Consider the following 26,603-nt stretch of genomic DNA (forward strand, 5'->3'; position numbering starts at 1 on the left):
ATAACACTTTAAAAAAGAAGCGAGAAGGAACGAGAGAATCCAAGCATGCAGAAAGTCAACAATAACACACACCGAAAAGTAAACTAAGTGATATCTGGAATCGCGATAAATTGGTTATTTTATTTCCGCGAAGACGGCACACCTGCACGCATATATCGTTGATAGCGATGGGATAAAGTATGCTGCGAGCGCGTTCAAGTACTTAACTGCAAAATTTCGAATTTCTCATGAGTATTTAAAAAAAAATAAAACTTTGAATCAAATATAAATATTATCGATATGATATATCGAATTTCTATATTCCAAATTATAAATTTGTAATTGAAGTCAAGGTTGAACGTCTGATTTTTAATAACATTTTGATGGTAAAATTATAAACTTATAATTGAAATCAAGCAAAATTGTTAAACTTTTGATTTCAATAACCTAGTAAAATTGTAAACTTATAATCGAAGTAAACCAAGTAAAATTACATCAAAGCAGTTTTCGAACAATTTGCGTATAATAGAAATACTTTGTGAGCATAATATATTGGATTTAGTTGTTGAATACGCATTAAATGTAATCCCATTGTTAATAATTGATCAACAACAGGAATGAACAAATTTTCAGAAAAACCCCAGTTTTATCTTGGGAAATGGGGGATGGCGTAGATTTGGATACGTCAAGTTTTGCGTTATCTACTTGCGTTGGAAACTAATTCTGACGAAACTTTCGATAGAACATCGGTGTGGAATTTCTAATCGCACGGGGTCTGTTCTCGTCGTTAACGACGTTAACGTGGAAAACAAAGAAGTGATTTGAAATCTAATGAAAGTAGTTTAAATTGTGGTGAAATTTTTGCCCTTGTTTCGAACGAAATGATCAATCTGCAAAGGAAATTCATTTTAGTGTCGTCTCAAATGTTTGAAAAGGAGAAAATTATATTTATTTTATTTTTTTATAAATCTAACTTTAATAGAAAATTTTGTAACTCCTCTTTTAACACACTTCTTATATTTTTAGAAATTTTGCCTAACATTAATGATAGTCTAAATTTTCAAAAATTGAAAATGGAAGAATATCAATAAATACCTTTTTCTATTAATGTTTTTAACATGTACAATCATTGTTTTGCTAATAATAATTTTTTATTACAATTTACAATTTCATAATAAGAATCTGATTTCGTTTTAAAAATATAATTTAATTTATTAAATTACATTTATAAAATCTTTAATGCCTCAAATATCTGTTAAATTTCTCCTCTTAATATTTTATCAAAATTCATACTATAAAATAAATTAAATTATAATACGATGATCCAAATATATATATCAACAAACACGTATTAATATTAATGTTTTACCACGAAAAATACCCAAGCAAAACTATTCAACAATACCATAAATTTTATAACATAACATAATCCAATTGTAACATACTCGAGTACATATATCAATAAACAGCCAATATTCTTCCCAGAAGAAGCTACCTCGACGAAGAAAAATAAGTAAGACATTTTAAAATTCCATTCGTTAAATCTCTTTCCTTTATTTACAAAACGCATCATCCAAAATTTCCATAACACTTTCATCTTTTAACATTCTAGGAAAATTTATTATCATAAATCGTAACACGTCCGAGTATATACGTAATAAACAGTCAATACTCTTTCCTAGAACTTTTCCTCTAGGAGGAAAAATACCGAGAAGACATTTCAAATTATTCCGTGCATTAAATCTCTCTCCTTTTTTTCATCAAACGCGTCATCTAAACCATCCATAAAAATTTCGTCTCTCGACATTCTACAAAAATTTACATTATAAATCATAATCCGTAACACACGTATAAATACGTATCGATAAATACGGTCAACATCGTTCAGAGCGTATCTCGACGAGGAAAAACATGGGAGCAAAGGCATTTTAAAATTCCAATCCGCCGCGGTTGCGAGTGGCTCGCGTGCATGGAAGCGTGCAGGAGCGCGCGATATTCGTGACACATCCCATGTGCTGGCATTCCCTCATCCTATCCACTGGATCCCACGGGATTTATTTTAGGATCGGCACGACGGAGGCGTGGGTTTTCACAGGCGAGTGTGCGGCACAGGCGAAAGCGAGGCCCAGTGAATCCGCGGCTGGCTCGTAAGCGAGTCGCACAGTCGAGGATCGAGGGGCGCGCGATGTCTCAACTTCGATAATCATCGATCGATCGATCGATCGAACGAACGAACGAAACGTGCCTTGTTCTTGAGAACGATTCTTTCCACACCGTTTGAATTCGTTAGGGCTCGTTTCAAGATTTGTCGTACTTTTGGGAGGGAGAAATGGTTTATGCAATTTAATGGATTATATTTTTCGTGAATTTTTGATTTCATTTTTGGTAAGGAAAATTTGTAAAAGTTTGATAAATCATGTTTTGAAATTTTTTTTGCAATATGGAGGGAATCAGATGAGTTATATTTTGTCATTTTTAAATTGGAAAATTATGTATCTCTTTTTTCAATTTGATGTATTAAAGCACTTGTTTTTAATGTTTATTACTTGATGTTAAAAATCAACAAAGATGTCAAAACTCTCACTAAACTAAAATATCCTCGTGTTCTATTTAATAGGTGATAGACGTGAACTAGGTCAGAATTACGTCTCAACGTTTCTAGATCTATCTATTCTCGAATTATTCTAAATATGGCATAGAGAAATGGTTCGTGGGGCCTAGTGAAAATGAAGAAGTAGTTGACAGTCCATTCCTTCCGGTCGTATTTCTTCAAAGCGTTGAATAATATACACGCAATAACGATTGACACGTATTTCCCGTTCTGTGTATTGTAAAATCTGTATTCATAGACAAGAAACATATTTTAGGATACCTTTGTTCTTGGCAATGAACGTGTTGACGACCGTGTTCCCTATTTTCACGACTTAAAATTTCATTCCAATAAATAAAATTGTACTTGAACGATCTTTCATCATACATCACGCTAAATATATAAATATTTCAAGAAATTTACATTCAAATAAAGACAGATAGAAATAGCTTCACATCTCTCTCTACTTTCATCCCATTTCGTTCACCCAGAAACCAAAATCAAATAACTTGACAAATAAGCCTCGTTTATTTTAGAATCTTCAATAAAATGTCGATCAACTTTTGCTCTAACTCTGCTCTTAAATTAATCTCGCAACACCGTGTACCTCATTCCTTCTCCATTCCTCTCGAAACTGGTCTCCACTCTCACTCGTTCCAATCGACAACTCCCCCGGTTGTCTGACGTTCACCTGGCCGTTTGTCAAGAATCGACGAGCGTATTGGCCCGAGCGACGAGTTTTTCATTTGGACCGACCACATCTTCCAAGATATTTCGAGACGCGTGTCGCTCTCGATGGAAACCGGGACACCTTCATCCTCCTCTCCACGACCAAACATCACGGGGAGGAAATCTTCTGAAAAACTCTTCCCTCCTCTCCATCTTTCCTCGTTTATTGATCTTCCACCCAAGATCGGCCTCCTCCTGTTGTTCCTCCCTGTAATATTTGGTTAGCGAATCCGGGGGGGAGGGCTTCCATTCCTGGAAGCCTGCCTGCGTGGGCAGAGATGGACAAGAATTTCGGTAGCAGGTTAAGAATAAAGTCACTTCGATAAATTAAATTTATTATTCGAAGCTAGTTAAATTCATAGATTGGATAAACGACTACGAATAACTATTAGTCGAGCATTTTTATTATACAAGAATCTATATAAATGATAATGTAATTAAATTAATATACGTGAAAATAAAAATAGATGATTACATTTCTATCTCAACAATCGATAGGAGGAAAAATATACGAAATCTGTTGACTCAAGTTTAGCGTTGAATCCATAACTTTATTCCAGATTATTTAACCGATTAATTTTTCAACCTGTTAACGCCCAACTCTGTGGGTGGTATTGAATGAAAAAGAGAGAAAGAGAGAGAGAGAGAGATTTGGTGAGCAGCCCCGCTGGAAAAATCTGGATGGCGAGCGCGATTTCACGCGCGATTATTTATAACCGGGTGCTTGTAAACACGCGTACTTTGGCGTCGGCCGCGAACCGCCCGCCATTTCTTCGCCAGTTACCGATGCACAAACGAACGGTGAACGTTGCTCCACCGTTTCTTGCCAGACGTCTATTTCGATGGCAGCTCGCTGGTATAGCGGTCACTTCGATTCTCGCCCGAATTCGATCGAATTCCCCTCGAATTCTCAGTTCTCGGATCAGTGAGAGAATCGTAGCCGGCTTTCGTTCGTTCGTGAGTGGTGAGTGATCCGTGATAGTGGTGAAAAATTGATCGGGGAAGTGATACGATCGTGGAACGATTGAATTTAGAAAAAGAAACTCGACTAACTAACTCGTTTTCTTAAATTTCATCCTTTTTATCCTTATCGATACCAAAAATAATAAAATTAGAATCGACTTGGTTCAAAAAAAGAATTTCTTTTTGTTAAAAAGAAATTGTTTAAGAGAAACATAATTTAGAAAATAACAGGGATATAGATACATTCTTCTTTTCTCTCATACTCCGCCATTAGACCGTCGCACTGGCCCGCATTATTCTCACGTAGTAGTCGCGTTACCCGTTTTTTCAAGAGGCGACAAGTACGTCTCTCCGTACGTTTCGAAGCTCGTCCCGGTGCGTCGACACGTCGACACGGTGGAAAAAGAAGTGGGCGGGCGTGAATGTTAAACGCAAGCACACAGCGAGACGGAGCACGGTTGGGGAGATGGTACGAGACCGTTTCGGAAAAAGATCCCAAAGCCAAACTCGATTCTGACAGATTGCCAAGCGTGTGAGGTCGCGGCAGTGGTTACGTAAGGGAGACGTTAACTCATTCGATCCACACGATTTCGAACAATAATAATCCACGGAGCGGATATCATGCTGGCCGTGCCTGCGAGAGATTCGAGCAAGTTGGATAAGCGGATCTGTGGGATGGATATGGAACACGGTGCGTGCGATCATTCGATTCTTCTGATACGTTGACGGCCGATCGATGATTAATCGTGATGAGATTAAGTAAATTCGTGCGGATTCGGTGATTTTTCCGCTGGTGGAAAATTGTTTTTTTTTTCTCTCTCTTTCTCGTTTCAACGCGAAAGAAGAAACGCGTCTATTTTAACTTAAAGCGACTTTTCGAAGGGAAAAAGGGGGAAACGTTGGAAAGCGAAGAAAGAAGCGAATGAGAATATTTGGATATTTTTTTTCTCGGGGAAAATATTTTTGCTTCGAGTGAAAATATTTTCTCGTTTTACATTTGCGAGTTTGGATTTATTTTAAAGTAATTTAAAGGAAAAGGAAAGTGGAGAAAGAAGGGAGTAAGAATATTCTTCTCGAATTTGATTTTTATAATAAAATGGGAAAATAAACGCTTGATTGTGAAATAATTTGAAAGTGAAAAATTGGAAAAGTGGAATACGTTTATTGAAAATTGCGAAATTTAAAAATAAATATATTTTTTAAAGTGAACGATATTAAAATAATTTTAGAGAAAAGAAATAAAATGAATAATAAAGTGAATGAGTTTTCGAAGAATTAAAAATTGAGTTTCGATTATTTGACTAACAACGATTTTGAAATTTTCATGGCAACGAATAAACGCGTTAACAAAACGTTTTCTTAATATATTTTTCGATGTTTCCAAATCGACACGAATAAATTTCCAAATGAATATCTCAATGTTGATATTCGCTTTCGAATTGTGCAAGTATCTTCGCCTCTTTCACGCGTGTTTTCAAATCAAAGCTGGCGTTTGAGCAGAATGGCGAACAAAATTCTTATCATCTTGAAGTTTAAACGCATTTTATTATCTATTGACACTTTGATATAAATTTACATAAACAGAAATAAAAAGTTTTATTTACTTTCCAAAATTCAGGGTCGTATTTATACCTTTGTACGAATACAACGAGCAAATTATATTTCGTCAAGATATTAACCAAAGAATCGCGCGAATTCCTTCCAAACTATTTCCAAGAAGAAAATCGAAAACCAGTTTCATCGAAAAACGAACGCATCGACCTCCTCTTACTCGACAACAATTTATGTACACAAAATAACGCGTGTATGTAACATTGAGCTTAAAACCTCGACCAAATCGCACGATCGAATGATCAAACGATAAAAACTAACTAAATTTCTTAAAAAAATCACCCGATAACGCTTATTCACGAGTAATAAACTGATCCAGAAAAAAGAGAAAGAAAAACCAAACTTTTCCCTGAAATCGTTAAGAATTCGCCAAAAAGGGGATCGAACCTTTAAAAGAAGAGGAAGAAGAAAGCGGAAACATGAAGAACGGTCACCCGATTATAACAGCGACGTCTTCGTCGAGCCTGGTCAATCCGGATTCCACGTCCTCGAACGAGCCTGCGGAACCGATCATCAGATTGAAGCTGGACAAACCGCTCAACTGGGAGTGGGAGCTGACCACGTCCGCGGACACGCTTCCTGTGATCCAGCTGTTGGACAAGGATGGCCGCGTTCTGGTCGAGACCAGCGGGCGCACGGCCCAGCGGGCCAGGGGCTCGTTCCGGGATGGCCTCAAGTCGCACGAGGAGTTCCAGACGAGGGCCGAGGGCCAGTCCGTTTCCACCTCGTTCGCGTCCTCCTCCTCCTCCAGCCCTCCGCCACCGCCGGTTCAAGGGAACAGGAACGTGGACGGGTTCAGCAGCAAGTTTGGCACGTTTCAGTTCGGTTACAAGCCTAGGAAATCGAGGAGCGAGGTGTCGGTGAAGGAGAGGGATAAGAAGGGGAGGAGGAAGAATCGAAAATCCGGGGAGGAGGAGTGGAAAGATTCGAGGAAGTATTCCATGGGTGATTACCTGAGGCAGCAGATCATAGACGATCTCTACGGGAGGAGGGAAACGTCGGCCAAGAGCGCCGAGGAGATCGCCAGAGAGAGGTGCAAGAAGGTGAAGGCTTACCTGAGGAGTCGAAGCGAGACACTGCCCAGCCTGGTCCACGTGGAGGAGGAAGAAGAAGAGGAGAACGATATACAAGGCGAGAAAATCGCAACTCCTCATCCAAGAAACGAAGAAGAAGAAGAAGACGCGAGATCGAAAACGGTCGACGACAACGCAATCGTGCCAATCGTCGATATTTTAAAACAGGTAGAGGACGACGAAGCTGGAAGCGAGCGGAGGAGGAAGAAGGAGGAACTGGAAAGGGTAAGGTCGTTCCTACGAAGGAAGATACAGCAGAGGATGGAGTTGGAACGATCCGACGGGGGATCGACGGCCGGTATTCAGAAGAGGTACTCGTGTTACGGGGAGGCGGAGGAGCGGCTGGGTTATCGGACTCGAAAGGTGCGGAGCGAGACGAGCGTGATCAGGTTGGATCGGGAGAGCGTCGTCGAGGGGGACAGAGGGCAGAAGGATAGGAGGCAGATGGAGAGATGGCCGAGGGACGACAACAACAGGTCTCGTTCCAGGGATAAGTCGGGGCAAAAAGCGTACGGGCGGTCGAGGAGCGAGACGATCCTCGAGGCGGCGGAAACGGGCTTCGAGGCGAGGGATTCGGCCCTCGAGAAACGGAAGCTGTACCGAAAGGCGAGGAGCGACGCGTTGGTGGGTCAGATGGGTGGCAGGAGCGCGGAGGGGGATCGTTGGAGGGGGGTGGCGAGGAGAACGACGACGGTGATGGACGAGACGTGGCGCGAGTACAAGGAGAGGAAGAAGCACGAGAGGTTGCGTCGCGACACGGAGGGGAAGGAAGAAGATCGAACCGATCTATGCACTTTCCGCGATTGCAAGATCTGTCAGAATCTGAGGGATTGCGCCGCGAGGAGGGGGGAGAAGCAGACGAGAAATCCCGGGAGCCCGGAGAACGGAGATGGACGGAGGGACGATACTTCCGAGCTTCTGATTTCTCTGAACGATCCCGTGAACGAGGAAGGCCGAGCGAGCACCAGTCTTAGGGGGAACTATCCGCTCGTCGTCGGCAACGAGGTCGATGCCTCCCCGAAGAATCACGTACTCGTCAAGGTACGAGGAGCGAGGAATCGCGAGGCTCACCCGTCCAACGTGAATTCGCCTGATTGCGGTTACAATACGATTCCTAAGAAGACTTTTAACGATTACAAGGAATTGTACGCGAGATCGAACGTGAAGAAGAGCGACACGTTTAAGATCGTGGATGGAAGCGAGGGGATCGAGGAAGATGTCGAGGAGGAGGAGGAGGAAGAGGAGGAGGAGGAGGAGGAGGAGGGAGAGGTGGTTGGGGATGGATCGATCGACGGTTTCGATTATTCGAACGGTGAGGGTGTGTTGACGAACAAGTCGAACGAGGATATCGCGAGGGATTACTTTAAAAGGGTGTACGAGTTGTTGAAGAGACGGCAGAAGGAGGCGAGGAGAGTGGCGGAGAAGCAGGAAGTGGCGGGCCGCGATGATTCGTCGTCGTCTAATTACGCGGAGAAGGTGCAAAAGAGGAGACTGCGGCGGAAGAAAAAGGAACGGGGCACGCAAGGTAAGAAACGAGAACTTTGATGTTTTGTTCCTCTGCTTTTGGAATGCAAAGATGCGTTCTGCCTCTTTCCAACGATTCGACGTAGTGGAAGTAATTAATAGGTTTCTTTCTCCTCCGTTCCCCCTCCCCAAGCAATTCGTCTAATTGCGAAATTATGCCTTCACGCGATCAAATTAATTACGAATAATTTTCTCGTATAAACGTTATATCTTTAAGATATTTCTTTTCTACAGCAATTGTCACGAAACAACGAATAACACGAATAATTACATCTAGTATCTATTTGACATTACATTTTATAGGATCAATTAATAATTTCATCGAGAATCAAGATACATCTAATTCACGAGTCTAATTTACGTAATATTTCGCTGCTCTTAAAACTGCGACTAATTAAGCGAGCTAATTGAAAAGGAAACACGGTCGTTCAAAGAAACAGCGCCATTAAGATATCCACTTCACCGAGACACATTTCTTCCTAATTATACAAAGAGATAGAGATATACATAAAGAGAGAGGTGTACAAAAGGTACTCTCTCGAAAGATTTCTCGCTTCTCCCATCCTCAAAATATTCTTAATCGTTAACGCGTTAACGCGGATGTTTCTCCATTATTTTCTTAATGGAAAAACTTTAAGCAACTTTCGCCTCGTTTTTCAACCTGTCCTTCTTTTATTTACGCGACACGGGCTTCCCGGAATACACGCGTCGTAATATCCCAGAAATATATCTCACCGGTGCATTACGACCAAACTTTCGTGTTATCGAAGCTTGTTAAACATTACACGCATATTTTATCTTGAACAATGTCGTCACCGAGGCCGAGAATGGACGCGGGAGAATTTTGGGGAAGGAAAAGAAGAGCGAAGACTGAAAATAAACGCTGGTTCAATCGATGGTTCCCTCGTGTGTTCTTGCGTGGCAAGCGCTGTAAATCCTTCTGGAATTCGCTTGGGATAATCTGATACAAACGGTGGTATTAAGATTTCTTTTTTTTTTTTTTTTTTAAATAAGAATAGAAAAAACGATTGAAGTTTAAGTTTGGATGACGTGAAAATTTAAAATTCTGATCATCAATTCAAATGATTGGGTAGTTTACTCCCCATATTTATCGAGTAATGATATTAATAAACGATTCACGAGTTTGTATTATATTACGCGAGGAAAGAATGAGGAAAGGATTCCGTATTTGACGATATCTGAAATGCAATAGCTTGATTTTGCCCGATTGAAGTAAAAATTCCCCGTTCGAATTTATAAAGAATATTGAATTTTGAAGATAAGAAATTCGTAATAGAGATTTTATAAAATCATCGATGCAGAGGACGTATTTATATTATAACTTAATTTAATTTTCTGAGATTCAGGAATAATAATGATTGAATTATAAATTTATGAGATTAATGTAAATATAATTTAAATAATTTAATAATTCGTTCAGAAACAAGGAAAAGAAAATAAGAGAATTTTCTTAAGATCTCGTGTCGATTCATTCGAAAAATTTATCAAATTTTATCATCAAATAACACGAGTTTGAATAATAAACGAGCAGGTATCATTGAAAATTTGGTCACGTCCACGTAGGTAGTTAGATATAGCGGGTGTTCAATTCTCATCGGAAATTGGATTACGCGCTCTTTGAAGCTTTTAGTGATTTCTCGAGCCGAGTATTTCAACCAAATGCCCAACGAAATAAAGGTCGGATTAAAGTGGCTTTTAAACGCTTGCTGACATTTCACCTATCGTTCGATAACGTCGCAAACGAATTTGCAATCCGGGAATAAACCGAATAAGTCGGGTGACTAATCAACGATACGTCGATTAATTCGATGGAAAGTAGCGCGAATTAAAATTGTATATAATTTCGAGACGACATTCGAAAATTGAAAAAAAAAAAGAAGAACTTTCAATCATTTTAAAACTCGGAGCAATTTTAGAAAAACATTTTTTACGAATTATTGGTTAAACAATTTCAAACTGTATTGGAAAAATATTGTTGCCAAATATTTATCTTTTTCCAGTTATCACGTACGAGTTATTAATAGATATTAAAAAAAAAAAGAAAAGAAAAAAATTGTGTAAAAAAATACGAATAATAAAAACATGACGAAATTTAATTCTGAAATTTAACGATAAATTGATCGTTTATCGATAGTAGAATATTATTTACATAATTTTTATCAATTTGCATAATTATCGGAGATTTAATTCCGAAATTTGACGTTAAATTGATCTTTTATCGACAAGTCGAAAATGAATATTCGAACTGCTATTTACATAATTTTTATTGACTTTTACATAATTATCGTACTCTTTCGATAAGTCTGCCATATTTTTTTTCAAACAAGTCTATATTAAATTCGTACATTCCTTCGTTAGGACACGCTATGAATTCAAATAATGGCTTTTTAGTCTGCAAATAGGCGCATAAAACAAAACTGCTGTGCATGCACTATTCTCCTTTGTTGAATAACCGTTTGTGAGCACGAAACGCAATCACGATAAGCTTCACTACGTGCGCACTATTACTTCATGATGAATGTGTATTATTTTTGGCGCTAACTGAACGTTAATCTCGTGCTGCTAGTATTAGTAATTAATAAACGGCATTTTTCTTTTCTTTTCTTTTTTTTAAGGCGCGAAAAGAAGATGAAAAAAAGTGCGCTTTCACGAAACGAAAATAAAATTCTTCGAGGAAATATTTGAGAAGTTAAATGAACTGGAAGAATTCGATTATCTTGCGAATGTAATTCTTATAAATATTCCCGACGTGTTTCAAATTCTCTTAATCCTTTGCTGTTAAAAATTTAATCAATATTTAATAATTTTTCTAAGATTCGTCTCAATCTAGAAACCAACTAGATATTATAAAACAAAGGATTAAAAATTGAAAATCCTAACAAATTTAATAATCATCTTAATAAATTATCATTATATTTTTAGAAGATCATATTAGATATATATTTAACAGAAGTATATACGATTAAGCCAATATTTCTATTTTAAACAAACGTTTCTCAAAAAATATTTTCAAAACTTATTATTTAATATCAATTTGAAATACAATTTCCCGATAAATTTACGAAAAAAAAAATATTCAAAGAGTATTGGAGTTGTTATTACCTAAAGTTAAACTAAAATTGTCCCATATATATTTTTTTTCCTAACGGAACAAAGATACAGTCTGACCCAATTGCAAGACTCGCATCGCACCCATATATTTTCTCTTTCTCCCCTTTTACGATCTCTCTCGTTCAATTTAGACAAACAACACGAATATTTCCATAATAATCCGGTTCATTCAAAATTTTGAACAGCGTATTATTGGACCCAACTCGAGTTTAACTATCTACGTTGCTTCTCTGTATCGCCATCGCGTCTCATTTATATGTACCGTCACCACCACCCCCATTCGTATCCACTACCCTCATTTGAACGCGCACGGAACGCGCGATTTCAAAGAAAATCAACACGGTGTCGCCCGCATCGATCAACTTAACCACCGCGAATTTAATTATAATCCAGCTCCAGTATGCGTCCACGTATACTCGGAGGATTTCACCAGGTGAATGGTGGGGCAAATATTTAATAACTCCACTTTGAAGGAGGGGAGTAGTGTGTGGCAAATAAGTTCGAATGTTCGAATCGATTAGAATTTCGTATCTTTGTGAGTATTTTGGAAAAAAGTACGTGACAGAGGAGGAAATGATTAACAATGATTCGATGTTTATTTGAAATTAATTATCTTGGATATTTTTAATTAATGTAATGGAAACTTGTAAGTTGGAAAATTGGAAAATAGATTAAATTGAATTATTTGCAGTTTCTTTTTTTTGCAATACTATATCGTGTTGATGATGGAAGTAACTATTTAATTTTTATTAAATACGACGAACAACCATATCACAAATAATTATTTTAATAATTGCAGTGTGATTTTAATTCCAAGTCTCGTTAAAACCTTGTCTATAAATAAATAAATTCAGATCTTTATGTTAAACTTGCATTACTTTAATCGCAAGCAACAAGAGAAGAAAATAATTATTGCGAAATATTTGATATCGATAAAATTTGATTTCGAAAAAAGAGGGTATAGTAATTTTGATCAGAAATCTCTTCTTGGTGGAAGAACAGTGACAAAGTTGGTGACGGGCTTTCGGCTAAAAAGATTAGCCAGGAAGTCTCGTGAAAATCAGCTGAAAGCTCTGCCGCGAATCTCTGTCTCTGATGCGACTCCTCCCTTTCTCTTTCTTCCTCACTTGACTTTGCTCTTCTTTTTTGCCTTCGTCATGATCGTCAACTACTTTTGAAAATCTTTCAGAGGCCGAGAGATAATTGCTACTGTCTTCTTTCCCGGCAAAGTTTCACACGAAACTGGGCTGCTACAACCGATTTCTGGAGAACAATGAGATTTTGTTTTGGTTTCACCGACTTTTTTCCCGCTTTGACAATTGAAAGTTGGTGGCAGATTTTTATCGAGGCGAGTTTCAAAAGTTTCGAAACGTGAATGGATAGAAAACGTGGCGTGGAAAAATATATACATGGAATAATATTCCACGAAAATAACAGAAATCGTAGACCGAAAGTCAAAGCGTTGTGATTTCTTATTTTGATAATAATATATGATTCGTGAAAAAAGTAATATAAATCAAAGATTCGATAAAAAAAGAAAAAAAATAAAAAACTATGTTTTTAATCATTTATTAATCAAGTCGACAGGGGGGATAGATTATGATCATCCCTTAAATATTCCTCAAAAGAGACAGAGTCGAGTGCTCGATTCTCAAAAGCAAAATGAAACTCTTTTGATCCGGTGGTATATCCGCCTTGAAAGTGTCTGGGAATTAATGGGAAGATCGTATTTTAGTGGTGACTGGTATCAGATAAAGGAAGGATTACACAGGATTGGTAGCACGGCCAACGTCTACCAAGGGAGGAAAGTAGAACCCTTTGAGCTTAAATACTCATACGTTGGCTAATGTGGGATACGTGTAAGCTGGGGAAAGCTTATTACATAATTGATGATATTGTAAACGTATTAATATGAATGGCGCATTAATAAAATAGGATTACGACGTTTGTTTGTTATTTCATTACTACGATAATTAATACATCGTGTGAAAGTTATTGGTATTTTTTTTTAAGAATTACGCAAATTTACGTATTTATACAAATAATTCTGCAATTTATAAATAATCCATCGTATATAAAAAATGTTCTAAATAAAGGAATTGGCACGATATTCCAAAAGATTAATCTCGAAACGAAATGTTTGAATGGTGGGTACGCTCGTTAACGATGCTTTCACCATGTTGATGGAGTACTTGTTTGATTTATTGTGTACAGATGGAATATATTTGTGCTCAACTACGACGACTTGTCTACGGGTTCGTCCAAAGTTGTTTGACGCTTCCACTTCCATTCCACTGGTCAAATTGGACAAATTTATATCTCCAATGATTCTACCATTTTTATGGTAATAGCCTTCTTGAAAAGCTAGGTCGTTATAGTATTAGTTGAAAATTCTTCAAGGAAACGCTCGACTAGTAATTCATTCCTAGCTTCCCATTTTCCATTTTTCCCCAAATAACTCTTTCGCAAAATCATATCCAAAATTCAAACCTCTGCCATCTTTCTAAAAAGCTATCATTTTCAATTTGAATCATCAACACACCGAGGTTATCAATAATGATAAAACATGTATTAATTTTACCATGGCAATCTTGTCTAAATGCAAATAAAATGGCGTCGGAATCACGGAGTGTCGAAAGTCAATCTCTCGCAGGTTTATACCCTTTCCCTCGAACGAGAGTGTTCGAGCATGAAATGGATATTATAATATAACCATTCACCCGGCGTGTATTCAGACCGCGTTTCGCAGTTCGTTCTGGCGACGTTGTTCACGTCGCCCTGTTGAAACTGTTGGCATTAACTCGAAAGTGTTTAGCAGTTCTTGTCGCGTAACTATCGGTTTGATCTCGGCGCGCGGACGTTTGCATGTAAAAGGAAGCATCAACTTGTTGCTAGACGCGAGGCGATACGCCGCATTTCACGTTGGCATTGTAACAATTGGCGAGTGCCATCCCTTATAAATCGCGTTCCGTTTAAACATCGCCGCCATATTTGCCAATATATGCCGCGAAATTCGAACGACATTCTGTGAACTGAAGGATTAACCTTGCGTCCAACTGTTTCAGATTACATTATTTATTTTTCACCATTTTTAACATCGTCTTAAATGCGATGTAGACGCGAGTGGGATATTTGTTTGTTCCGTTTCGTAACGAGAATGAAATTAGAGAATTAAATTAAATTTTCAAATTAATTTTTTCAAACGCAGTGCATTTGTTTCTTTTTTTTTTATTGCAATCTTTTAATTTAACGACAATGCAAGAGGCGAGATTAAATTAAATTTTAAAACGTGGGAGTTGTGTTATTGCGATTGAAATTGTTATTTTAATTTTTAATTAGATGTTGTAATAACGATACAACGCACACGAGAGAATTTTATTAAAATTGCTTGAGATATGATCTTCTGATTTCCATTAAATTTCGAAGGATTTTTTTATACAACGAATTTAATTATTATCGGTGTTAATTATAACACAGATTTAAAACTTGGAATAATTGCGTAAAAAAAAAAGAAAATAATGGAATTTATACCTTGCAGTTTTTAAAAGAGAGAAAAAAACATACTGGAACATTTAAAAGTTTAATCCGTGAATAAGAGAGATTACGGGAGAACAAAATTTAAAAAAAAAAAAATGAACTCTGCCTAATAGCTTAAAACTCGCGATAGAATGAAGATTTAAAAATAAAAATATGTCGATCGTTTTATCATCCCCAATCCAAAACTTCACATTCAAACTTTTTTACTCACACCTTCTCGTCAGATGATTTAATCTCGATTGAAATCGTTATTTTAAAAAACGCAACAACAATAATAATCAAACGTGAAATCTTTACAATCTTGTATCTCGAAACCGCTATTGCATTATCCCAATTTAAACTTCCAAAAATTGCCCATCACACCGACGCCGTGAAAACTTCCACTTCACTTACCGTTTCGAAAAAAAAAAAAAAAAAAAAAAAAAAAAACTGTCTCGCCGCCTGTATTTCCGCGTCGCGCCACTCCGCTAGTTTCAGAGCACGTGCAACGACGTATACGTGGCTGGCGTGCAACATAAGTGCATCGTGGATTTTTCGAACACACGGACGGGGAGGCCGGCGTTCTCCTCTCCCGCCGTTTCTAATCATCGCTGGGGTAAATTGCTGCTATCCAACCCGGTTCTTGCAGTCCTATATCAAAGCCCTCTTCCGTAACGATAAGAACGGGTTAACGAGAGCCTCTTGCCAGAGCTTCCCTTCCCTTTAATCAAAACACGTGGTGGTATCAACGAGCGCGCGTACACAACCACACCGTTCACGGTGTGCGCCAACTTCCTGCAAAGTAGAGTGGAGTAAAGGGCTGAAAAGAGGCATGGAAGAGATTGCAACAAGAAATTTCACTCGAAACGTTCATTCAGATGCGATTACCCTTTACCTGTTGTATTTTATTAAAAAAAAAGGAAGAAAAGAACGAGAATTTTCCTCCGATATTTGCGATTGATTCGAAATTCTCTTTCTCTTCAGGATCCTCATCTTTTCGTGAACGAGTTTATATATATCGATTTCGAGATTTCGAGATCTGAATTTTTCTTTCGATGAAATAATAAAAAGGACGAATGAAATTTTTATTTATATTTCTAATGTGCTTTAAAAGAAGAATTTGGTTTTATCTGAAGAAAGTGAATGAGAAGGAGTTTTATCGAATTCAAAGCTCGTGTAATCTTGGAAATCTGTTTATGTAAGAATTGTATTGTGTTGAGTTTTGCAATTGCGGTTCCATATATTAGTCGAGATTCATTAAAAAAATAAATAAATAATTAAAATTATCATCTTTATTCGGTAAATAAAAATATCAAAATCTAATTTATCCGTAATATCACGTTTACGTTTCACAAACGATTGAGCAATTTCTGGAAATATTCTTTATATTACGAAAAGATGATTATAATGATCGATGATGCCTCGGAAGTTGAAGGAAGTATTTTCGCATTCAAGTGCAAGGGAACGCGGCCAATTTTCCGCAGTTTTAGATTTATTTTTGGAAGAAAATGCGACATCAATTTAATCGTCTTGCATACATTCGACGACGACTCCATATCGACTCGAGGCCGAGTAAAAATATATTCAAATACAATCCCATGTATAACATTTTTACAAATCAATATTTAATGTTTAAATGCTTCTGTATACTTTTAAAAAATTCGATAAATTCCAAAAAAAATTCGTTAGATAAGGAGATGAAATGCTGCGACGAGCGGAGCGATGCCAGAAATCGTATTCTTCCTTGAAAAGGAAGAAGAAAAAAAGAAAAAGAAGAAAACGAGCATAAATGTCGTTCCACCGTCGAGCATCTTCGAAAGTGAATTTGGCGATCGGCCAGCGTGCGCATCGTCGCATGATTTTAATGCTTGACACGGTAATAGATTTTGTACATCGGAACAAATATCGAAATGAGAGAGAGAGAGAGAGAGAAAGAGAGGGAAAAAGAAGAGGAAAGAAAGGACGGTTTGTTACCTAACTTCCCGCCACGGACCGATCGGAAGGACAAACTTTTTATTTCCGGCTAATTGCCGGCTCATTATTTCGAGATCGAACTCGAGGCGCGTATGAGTCATTGGTGAATTATCGATAGAGACATCGATGACGTAGGACAGGATGTCCTGAATTCGAACGTGATCGTTCGAACGTTGTCGTTTTGATTCACCGGCTCTCGATTTGTTTAAGAGAGGACGGAAATGTTGAACTTGTCGTATTGGCTTAAAACTCGCGTTTATTTATTAAATAATTTGTTTCCATTTTTAACGAGAGACAGAGAGAAAGGATGATTTCTTTTTTTTTTTTTTATTATCGATCGAAATGAAATTTTCGATATGCACAATGATGGGATGTATCTTTTTTAAATCGTTAAAGATGTTTTTCGAGGCAATGATAATATTCAGGCTCGAGATATGCTATTTGAAAAACTATTCGACTACAATAGGACAGAAATGGTAACAGGTGACGCGATGATAATTAATACAAACGATCGCTCGTGTATCCTAACTTCCGTTCGTTTCGCTCGCCCGTTATAACAGTTATATACCGAACAATTCCTCCGTATTAAAAGCATTTATTTATAGCTTGAAATATTGTATACAGGCATTAATTTTGTTACGTTATTTCCTCCATTTACTGCATTATGCTCTGAAATGAATCTTAAAATTTCCATTCTCTCTCTCTCTCTTTCTCATATTTTGCAAAAGAAAACATTTCTAGATACTTTTAGAAAATTGTTCATAAACAACGAGTCGTTATTTCTTACATTTCCTCTTCCCTTATCCTTTTGAAATTGCAACGTTATAAACGATGGAATTATATTTAATGGTTAGATAAGGCAGGAATGTAACAAGTTTCAACAGAGCAATCTCAGGCATATAATGTTATGCTTACTTAGATACAAATGTTATTGGTATAAACATAAAGTGGCATGAAATTTCGGTCAACTGCTGAAACTCTTCGAGATTCGATGCTAAAATTTGAAAATTGATTAGAAAAGACAGTATTATATTCTTATAAGAATAACTCTTTCTAAATAATACGTTGCATAGGATAATTTTGAAACTCTTCGAGATTCGATGCTAAAATTTGAAAATTGATTAAAAAAGACAATATTATATTCTTATAAGAATAATTCTTTCTAAATAATATGTCGCATAGGATAATTTTGAAACTCTTCGAGATTCGATGCTAAAATTTGAAAAGTATTATATTCTTATAAGAATAATTCTTTCTAAATAATACGTCGCATAGAATAATTTTGAAACTCTTCGAGATTCGATGCTAAAATTTGAAAATTGATTAGAAAAAAAAAGAAAGTATTATATTCTTATAAGACTAACTCTTTCTAAATAATACGTCGCATAGGATAATTTTGAAACTCTTCGAGATTCGATGCTAAAATTTGAAAATTGATTAGAAAAGACAGTATTATATTCTTATAAGAATAATTCTTTCTAAATAATACGTCGCATAGGATAATTTTCTTTACAATTTAAATAAATTGGTAATCTGTTTGACCTTAGATTCTCTGTCTCGCGTCACGCTTAATGTTAATAATGTCTGAACGATTACATCATCTGTTACAATTCTGCGATATCGTTAAGGAGAGGAGTACACGCGCTGTACACGTTTACTGTCTTTACAAACTTCGTTAACATAACGTTTTGGTATACAGCTTGTATACCACTGTTCTGGAACAGATTTATACCAGTTTCGTGAATTCGTGAGACAAAGCTGCCGCTACCTAAGGTTATACCAAGGCGTTTCATTCTGCGCTGTGCACACACAAACACACACACGTACCTATCTAAGTCTATGAGAATTTTCAACTTTCTTGAGAAGAGAAACAAGGTTGTTCAAAGTGTTATAAACGATATCTATTTGGCATCTTGTTATTACGGAAAACATTTTGAATAAATTACGACTATATGAAAATGAAAATTTATGATATTCGAGAGTAATAGCGAAAAAATGTATATTTATAGAGCAATTTATTTCCATAGAATTTAAAAGAGAAGAATAAACAGATATTAAAAAAATTTCTATCCGATTGATTTTACATTTATATTCCGTACGATAATTTCTCAACAATTTATCGAAAGTTAAAAAAATTGTAAATCGAAGTGAATGACTCGGATAAAAAAATTGTAAAAAGGCGATACAATTACATTAAGCACGGTCGATATACAATATAATTACATCATGTCTCTGCGCACTCTGTAATTGTATTCAAAATGCATGAATCAACCGCAGACACCACCGCATTATTAAAATTAAAAAGTAAGACGTAATTCAAGAGTCTCGATGCCTCGAAGAAAACGTTCTGCCGTGTTTCTTGTACAAGGCCGCTATACAACTGCTCTCGATAATGGTTTAAATGTTAATGAAAAAAAAAATCGAATCACCTGAACACCAATTCAATCTATATTATAATTAAAAGTATCGGAACAATTACGAAAAATCGATTAAAATTAAAGATGAAAATATTATTATAAACATTCGCGTATATAAAATGGTATCACTCACTACTCGATATTACAAGGTTCAATTACGATATACATTTGTAATTAGTTTATTCTTAAACGATTAACGTTTTTATTATTTATTATAAGAAAAAAAATTTGAAACGTGTCAACGTATCTAATAAAATAATCAAGCTTAATGAAACTGGGACGACGTCCCACTTCTTCTTTCTATGACGTCAGAATCGTGGTCTTTAAGTGTTACGAATGTGGATACTACAGTAATAATCTTTCGTTAATTATTCATTGAAAAATCGATGATCCGTTGTCATTAACGCTCAAAGTCCCGTCCGTTGGTCACGATCGTAAAAAGATATAAAGGATCAGATGGGAGAGAGAAAAAAAAAAGGCGTTTTAGAAACGAAATGAAGTTGATCGAGCAAAACGAATTGTCTGAAAATTCACTTTTATTCCTATCAGTACAGTGATTCGAATGTAATGTGATTCCATGTCAAAATGCAATTTAATCCACTTATCAAAGAACCAACGAAAATAAACTATGACAAAGTGCTTTTTAATGGAGAGAAAGAGAGAGAGAGAGAGATTCTTTTCAAATATTTTAAAAATTAAATTTTCTTTGAGAATTAGATTTCCTATTTGTTATATATATAAATATATGTTAAAATACGAAGAAAAGTTTTTGTCTGTTAAATTGTCGAACGAATTTTCCAGTTTTATGAAAATATATTCTTGAAAACAACTTTCAACGAGAGAAAAGTTTAAACGATTTATTATACTCGATAATACTTTGTCCGATATTTCGTACTTTTGCTTGTATATTTATTTTTAGATACAATAAGAACACCGCTTATATCCTCAGCACATCTTCCTTTATTTGAAACGTTTGAGTTAGCTCCTATTGTTTATTCGTTTCGGTAGTAAGTTTCAGTTTGCCTCTTTTCCGGTGTATCCTTTAAAATCTGATATTCTAGTGGCGCAAACTCGGTTCAAAGGATATGAAAGAGAATCGTGTTGAAAACCATTCGGCTTCGCATTATCCGTTTCATTGTACTCGAAATAATTAACTTCTTCGTATTATTTTTTATTTTTCTTTCATTTTTTATCGAATGAAATCATAAAATTGAAATAAAATCGAAATAAAATAGTTAAGAAAATTGTGTTAATATTAATTTCAACGACGAGTTTAGCGAGAAAGATTTTGATATACGTTTACGGAAATTGATTGATAAAAGAGTGGCGTTAAATTTTGACACTTCTACGAAGTTTTCTTACACATATCGTGTGAGTTGGCAGAATGGAGAAATTCAGTCGTTGTACGTCTTCTTTCGTCGTCGAAGGGCGTAGTTCGATATACTTTTCTCCCCATGTTTCGCTTCTTTAACTTTTATCCTTTGACGCAGTCATAGTCTTTGTAACTTTTGCTTCCCGCATACACGTGACGTGTAGTGGACAACTTCCATTCAAATTCAAAATTATATTAAATAAAAAAGAAAGAAAGAAAGAAAAGCATGCGTTACATCCTTAAGTTGAAGACTAATTCATTGCTTAACGCTTAATCGTGCATTTTCTAAATTAAACAAAATGTTCAAAGACAAAATCGATCCATGGAAGAAGATTCTCTTTCAAGATATTCCCGTTAGAGTTATTTTTAAGGATAAGAAATTTTAATAGGATGCAGTAAATAAAGAGAGAGACGGAAAACTCGATAATCAGAAGTTTGCTCGCCACATAAGTCAGAGAACTTGGAGTCATTTCTTTCCTTCTTTCAGGAATACACAAGTTTTACACCGGGCATTATAACAAATACAGTTCGAACTGTACAAAGTTGTCGAAAGTTATCCCTGGGCAGTTCAGTTTGTTAATTCGGAGCCGAACTTCCAAGTTTCGCGATAACATGAATATTCCTGCCACCTCGTAAACGGAGGTAATATCGAAATGTCCCTGATGAATTTATGGATATAATGAAAATGTTATTTTCCACGGTTTAATTCGAACGAGAAGAACGTTTCAACTTCGTTTCGTTAATGAGTTTTGGATCAATTTTGGATCCATCGTGTCTTTTTCTTTTTTTTTTTTCTCCTAAAATCAAAAGAGGATATCGATAGGATCGTATAATTTCGTGAGAAAAAACTTTTTAAAAGTTATTTTATTCCGTTGATTATTCGGAGAAAAGATGAAAAAAAAAAAATTGAAATATTTATCGGCCATGATTGATTCGTAATGTTTACAAGAATGGTATAAAAAAAAAAAAGAAAAATATTGGTTTCTGTCGTTTCGATAAAAAAAAATGAATTCTGATGGATATTTATAATTAAAATATGCTTTTTAAAAAGGATTATTACACGAAGGTTCGTTGAATAATTCGCATAAATTTACGGAAATTGATTCATTTCAATGTCATTTTATTCGAAGCTGATAAATTTGAATTTGCGATCTTTTCACGAATCTACTCGAAATAGCTTGGCGACCTAATTTTAATTACAGACATGTATGAATCTAAAAATTGAAAGCTGGTTCAGTAATTTTTTTTTTTTTTTAATTTTCAAAGTATCTATGTTAAAAATTTATTTATCGTTAAGAAAATTCTGTTACTTTATATTTTTCATCTTTCTATTTCCTTTCTTTCTTTCTTTTTTATTATTATTATTATCAGAGAAACGTTTAAAGCCATCGAGGGAAAAGAAACTTCTGCAGAATTCTTATACGACTCGTGGGAATCGTGTATAAGGCATCTTTCATTATTCTCATGAAAAATTCCACTGTCACGAGATTTTACATAGTCAAACATTTTAATGGCATCATTAATATTAATTATTAATGACAAGAACTTCTTGAACGTGTAAACTTGTCCTTATCAAACGACAGCAAGTTTTTGAAATTAATGAAAACAGGTGTACAGTTGAAACCACTCACTTTGTAATATCGTTGCATTTTATTAAATATATATTTATCGCAATATTTTAATCATGATATAAGTTATCGTGCCTTTCCATATTCAAATATATCATTATATATACGATACAATGTTACAAATCAATTATTTCAAATTTTTTTATACTTTTCCTAACATATTCACTACATATTTTAACTTTGAAAAATATAATAATCAAAATAGACAATCTGAATCTATACTCTCTTTCGAGAATCTTCCATTAAATAGCAACAAATAAATGTTATATAATACCAAAAAAAGTAAATTTATTTTCAAAGAATCACCGTAATCAAAAAAAAAATCGCGACCTAAATAAAAATATAGATAAAGAAGACGAATTCAAAATTAGAAGATAATGTCGAAATAATAATAATCTCCTTTGATCAAAAGATAAATACTTATGTTGTGCAAAACCAACATCTTTTCAATTCCTAATCATATAGGCGAAATAATTCCGGGCCAGACGAAGCAGACTGTGAGGTGCATGCATAGTTAAAGAGTATCGATGTAAGCGCAAATGCATTTGATCTGGTTTGACCAACACGGGGCGAATTTTCCAATGGTCTCGGCACGGACCTTTTATTCCTACGAAAAACACTGCTTCCATAGGCGAAAGCTACCCCGCAACGCTCCGACTCGAACCATTCGCCAAAGAGTCAATCGCATTTTCCATTGAAAAAAAAAAAAAAATCGTTTCCCGGTTTAAAAGCTAACCCACACGCGGAATACCGTCCCTGTCTTTAGTCCTGACTAGCTCTGACACTTTACTTTTCACTCGGAGGACGTTTGTTTTTCTCAATCATTGTTGTTTTTGATCGCTTGTCAACCGTATTCACACACGCGTTTTTCACATACGCCTCCCCAACGTCGCTTCTGCCAAGAGATGTTATTGTTGCTTTTGTACAACGTGGGATTATTTTTTTTTTTTTTTTTTTTGGATATTTCCGTATAGTGATACGAGTGATAAAAAAAAATAAATTTCACTTCACATCGTTTTGTGGCCACACGATAGCATATCGCCATGTTCGACGTTTGTACACCATATACACGATCGTAAGGTTAATTTTATTTGAAAATTTAATATCCATGCGATATCCAAAAATGTCGCATATATTTAGGATTAAAATATTTTCGATCGTAAAAATTCCTTTACTAAACATTTTTTTATATTTTTAAACTCTTTAGGAGATTCATACGGAATATATTTTTTTTATAAAATATTTTTTTTGCTTTTAACTACTATTTCTTGTGATATAAATGATTTACCAAAATCCATAATGGTTGAGAGTCGTCTTGAAACTTTATACGATGTAAGAAAAGATAGAAGTTTATCGTACAATTCAAAGATAAGATTATACAAAAAGTATTTTCACGAGCTATGAAGAAAATATTTACGAAGAAATACGTGAAACAATTTAATCCAATTTTATTTTAGCATTGGATCAAGTTTTATAAAATTCATATACTGAATTTGAAAATCAATGAAAAAATACTTATAAATAAAATTTCGTAATTAACATCGAATATTTTTAAACTTCAATTGATTGTAATACGATTCGGATAACCTTGATGTAAATTCGTTAGGCGTGAAGCCAAATCTTAATGTATAAGCGTTAGGATGCCCTTATTGTTCTGGCCTTTTGTGCGCAAATCGAGCTAGCAGACAGCCGGATAAACGCGTGGTTTGAGCAAAGAGAGAAGTAGATCCGGTTGTGTACGGTTGGGTAGAGGCAAAAGAAGCCGAGCTTCGTGAAAGACGCGGAATAAATCTTTGGACTGGATATCGGACAGATGAATTGCAATAATAAGCCGGAAATAGCTGAAACGTTTGTCCTTTCCGTTTTCCATCGTGTCCACAATAATTTTGATTAATTATTAGTCACCTTTGTACGTGGATTAATATCATTCTCAATCTGCTTGCAATAATGATTACATGTTTGCAACGATTTGATATTGTCCCATTTATTAGTCGAACGCGAGAATTACAAGCTTTCACACTTCAGACATGAATGCGAGTTGTATTCGTAACCGTGCAACATAACCTTGTTATGAAAGATGCTCTCTGATTTCTCTTTGTATTACCGAGGAAATTAATAGAGTTATAGGATAGAAGGACTAACGTGATGACTTAAAGAAATGACAGTACAAAGGGATAAGAATAAAATGTGAAAACCTCATAACCGGGTCAGATAGATAAGCTTGAAATAAATGAGACGTTTTCTTGATGTTTTGCTCGTGAAATGGTTGCTTCGTCATATCGGAGGATTTCAGCAGATGATTTTCACGACTTAACAAACGACCGTCCTAATTTTAAAATCGAGCTTTGCTTTTCTCTGAATTTCGTTCGAATACCTGATTTCGAGGATATTATAATTATAATTTTCCATGAAAAATATGGATGAAAATACGGATCGTGCAATATTTGTCATAATTTGCATGATGAATAATATCGCAAAAACGACGTACAAAATGTGATAAAAAATGTTCTACAATGTTTTGCTTTCATCGTTAAATTACTCACCGATAGCGTCTAGTCCCTCGTAGCCACGTATAATATAATCTTTCAGGCATTCAATTGCATCCTAACCTCTTTCTCGCGTTCCACAAATCCCTGCGTGATTCAAAAACAAAAACTGTTACTCACAAACTGAAACTCCATCGAAATCATCGATAGTAGGTAAACGAGGAAAGGGAAATTCGTTGAATAAATCGACACTTTGATAAAACAAAGGGAAAATTGGTAGGCGAGGTAATAATGAAGGCGGGAGAGGTTGCAGGTGACACAAAAGGTAGGGGATTTCGATTGGCCCTATCCAGGTCCGGGATAAGTTCGAAAGGGGATGCGCGTCGAAACGTCGAAAGTGGCGAGGGTGCAGAGTATGGGATATACGTATAGTGGGGGCAAGAAAAGGGATGGTACCTGCGCCAGATCCTCGGCTTGAAAGGGGCGGTCGGGTATCGCGTTAACGTGCAGCCGGCAGTTTCTCGCGAGCCGCGAGCCGTGTCGTACTGTGTAGATGCGCGCGCAACTTCGGCTTACTTCTCTCCCTTTGCACCTGCTGCGTTTAACTTCGCGCCTCACCGACACGACGCGTTTTCGACACGATAGTTTTCTCTCTTTTTCTCTTCTTTCCCTCTCTTGGCCACCATTAACCGCATCGTATCGCAAGTAAAATTTTCAAACGACACGAGTGATAGTTACATACGTCGCGTGCTATCGCATGACGCAGCATGAGACACGATTTTCGTGCGTTGTCGCATTGTGCCGTCGATCGAGAAACATTTGAACCCGTGCAAAAATTCAAGAGGTAACATTCGAAGTAATGCGTATCGTGGAGTGTTGTCGGAACTTTGTCGCGTATCGATTCGACTCGTAGATTTACGAACGTCAAGCAATAGTTTTTCTCTGCCAAACAGATCGAACGTGCGCGATCATCGATGCATCGATTGGAGATTACTCGTGTCGACGAACTACGATTCGAGAATCGAACCGTCTCGAGGACACTTGACTGTTTGAAATTCGAGTGATGATCATCGAATTAATTGCCGGTGAGTGTATGTTCGTCGTCCATTGTCGTCGTTTCAAATTCGACAAGTGTCTTAATTTACGCGTGATTCCAAGTGAAGTAGAGAGTCGATTGTGTTTGCAGTTGAATCGTGGTGATGTCACCTTGTTCGTGAAAAATATCGTGGTCTGACCATTCCTAATTTCTTTTGTCTAACCGTAATAGAGAGAGATAGAGAAGAAAAAGAGGTCTAACCGTCTTTCTTGACACGTTTTCATTGCGAGTCGCGAGTCCCTTTCGGATTCTTGCTATTCAAGTCCCGAGGAATCTCTTTGTCCGAAGTGAACTGTGACAGAGTTAAATTGCGATCGCCCGTGGCTGTAGTGTGTGCGTGTGTGAGACCAGAAATCAGGAGAATTCAGGGAATGGGCCACAAATACATTGGAACTGCCAAGTACAGTCGACTGCTGTGCAACCAAGTGCATCAGTTGGTCATCGAAATTATCGAACAAACGTGATGTTCGTATTTTCATCATTCGTAAGTGACAAAAATCTACTATTTATATC

The 26,603-nt window shown here is 36.3% G+C and overlaps 1 protein-coding gene and 1 long non-coding RNA gene across 3 annotated transcripts in view; one reads left to right on the plus strand and one right to left on the minus strand.

Moving 5' to 3' along the window:
• Positions 1–1,239: 1,239 nt before the first annotated feature.
• On the minus strand, positions 1,240–26,484 carry LOC107964300. Its single transcript, XR_001702734.2, has 3 exons — positions 25,451–26,484; positions 25,052–25,141; positions 1,240–3,562 (listed from the first exon to the last, which is right to left on the minus strand). It is a non-coding gene; the product is annotated as an uncharacterized LOC107964300 (long non-coding RNA).
• The window catches only part of LOC100578579, a 151,832-nt gene continuing 130,778 nt past the window's right edge, over positions 5,550–26,603 (plus strand). Inside the window, exon 1 of one of the 2 annotated variants that reach the window (XM_026440188.1) lies at positions 5,550–8,470. In XM_026440188.1, coding sequence (XP_026295973.1) covers positions 6,292–8,470 — 2,179 coding nt within the window. In that variant the 5' untranslated portion in view covers positions 5,550–6,291. The remainder of the gene's footprint in view (positions 8,471–26,603) is intronic. The other variant, XM_006562682.3, reaches the window with a different exon arrangement.

This window comes from Apis mellifera, linkage group LG4 (assembly GCF_003254395.2).
Source record: "Apis mellifera strain DH4 linkage group LG4, Amel_HAv3.1, whole genome shotgun sequence".
NCBI lineage: Eukaryota > Metazoa > Arthropoda > Insecta > Hymenoptera > Apidae > Apis > Apis mellifera.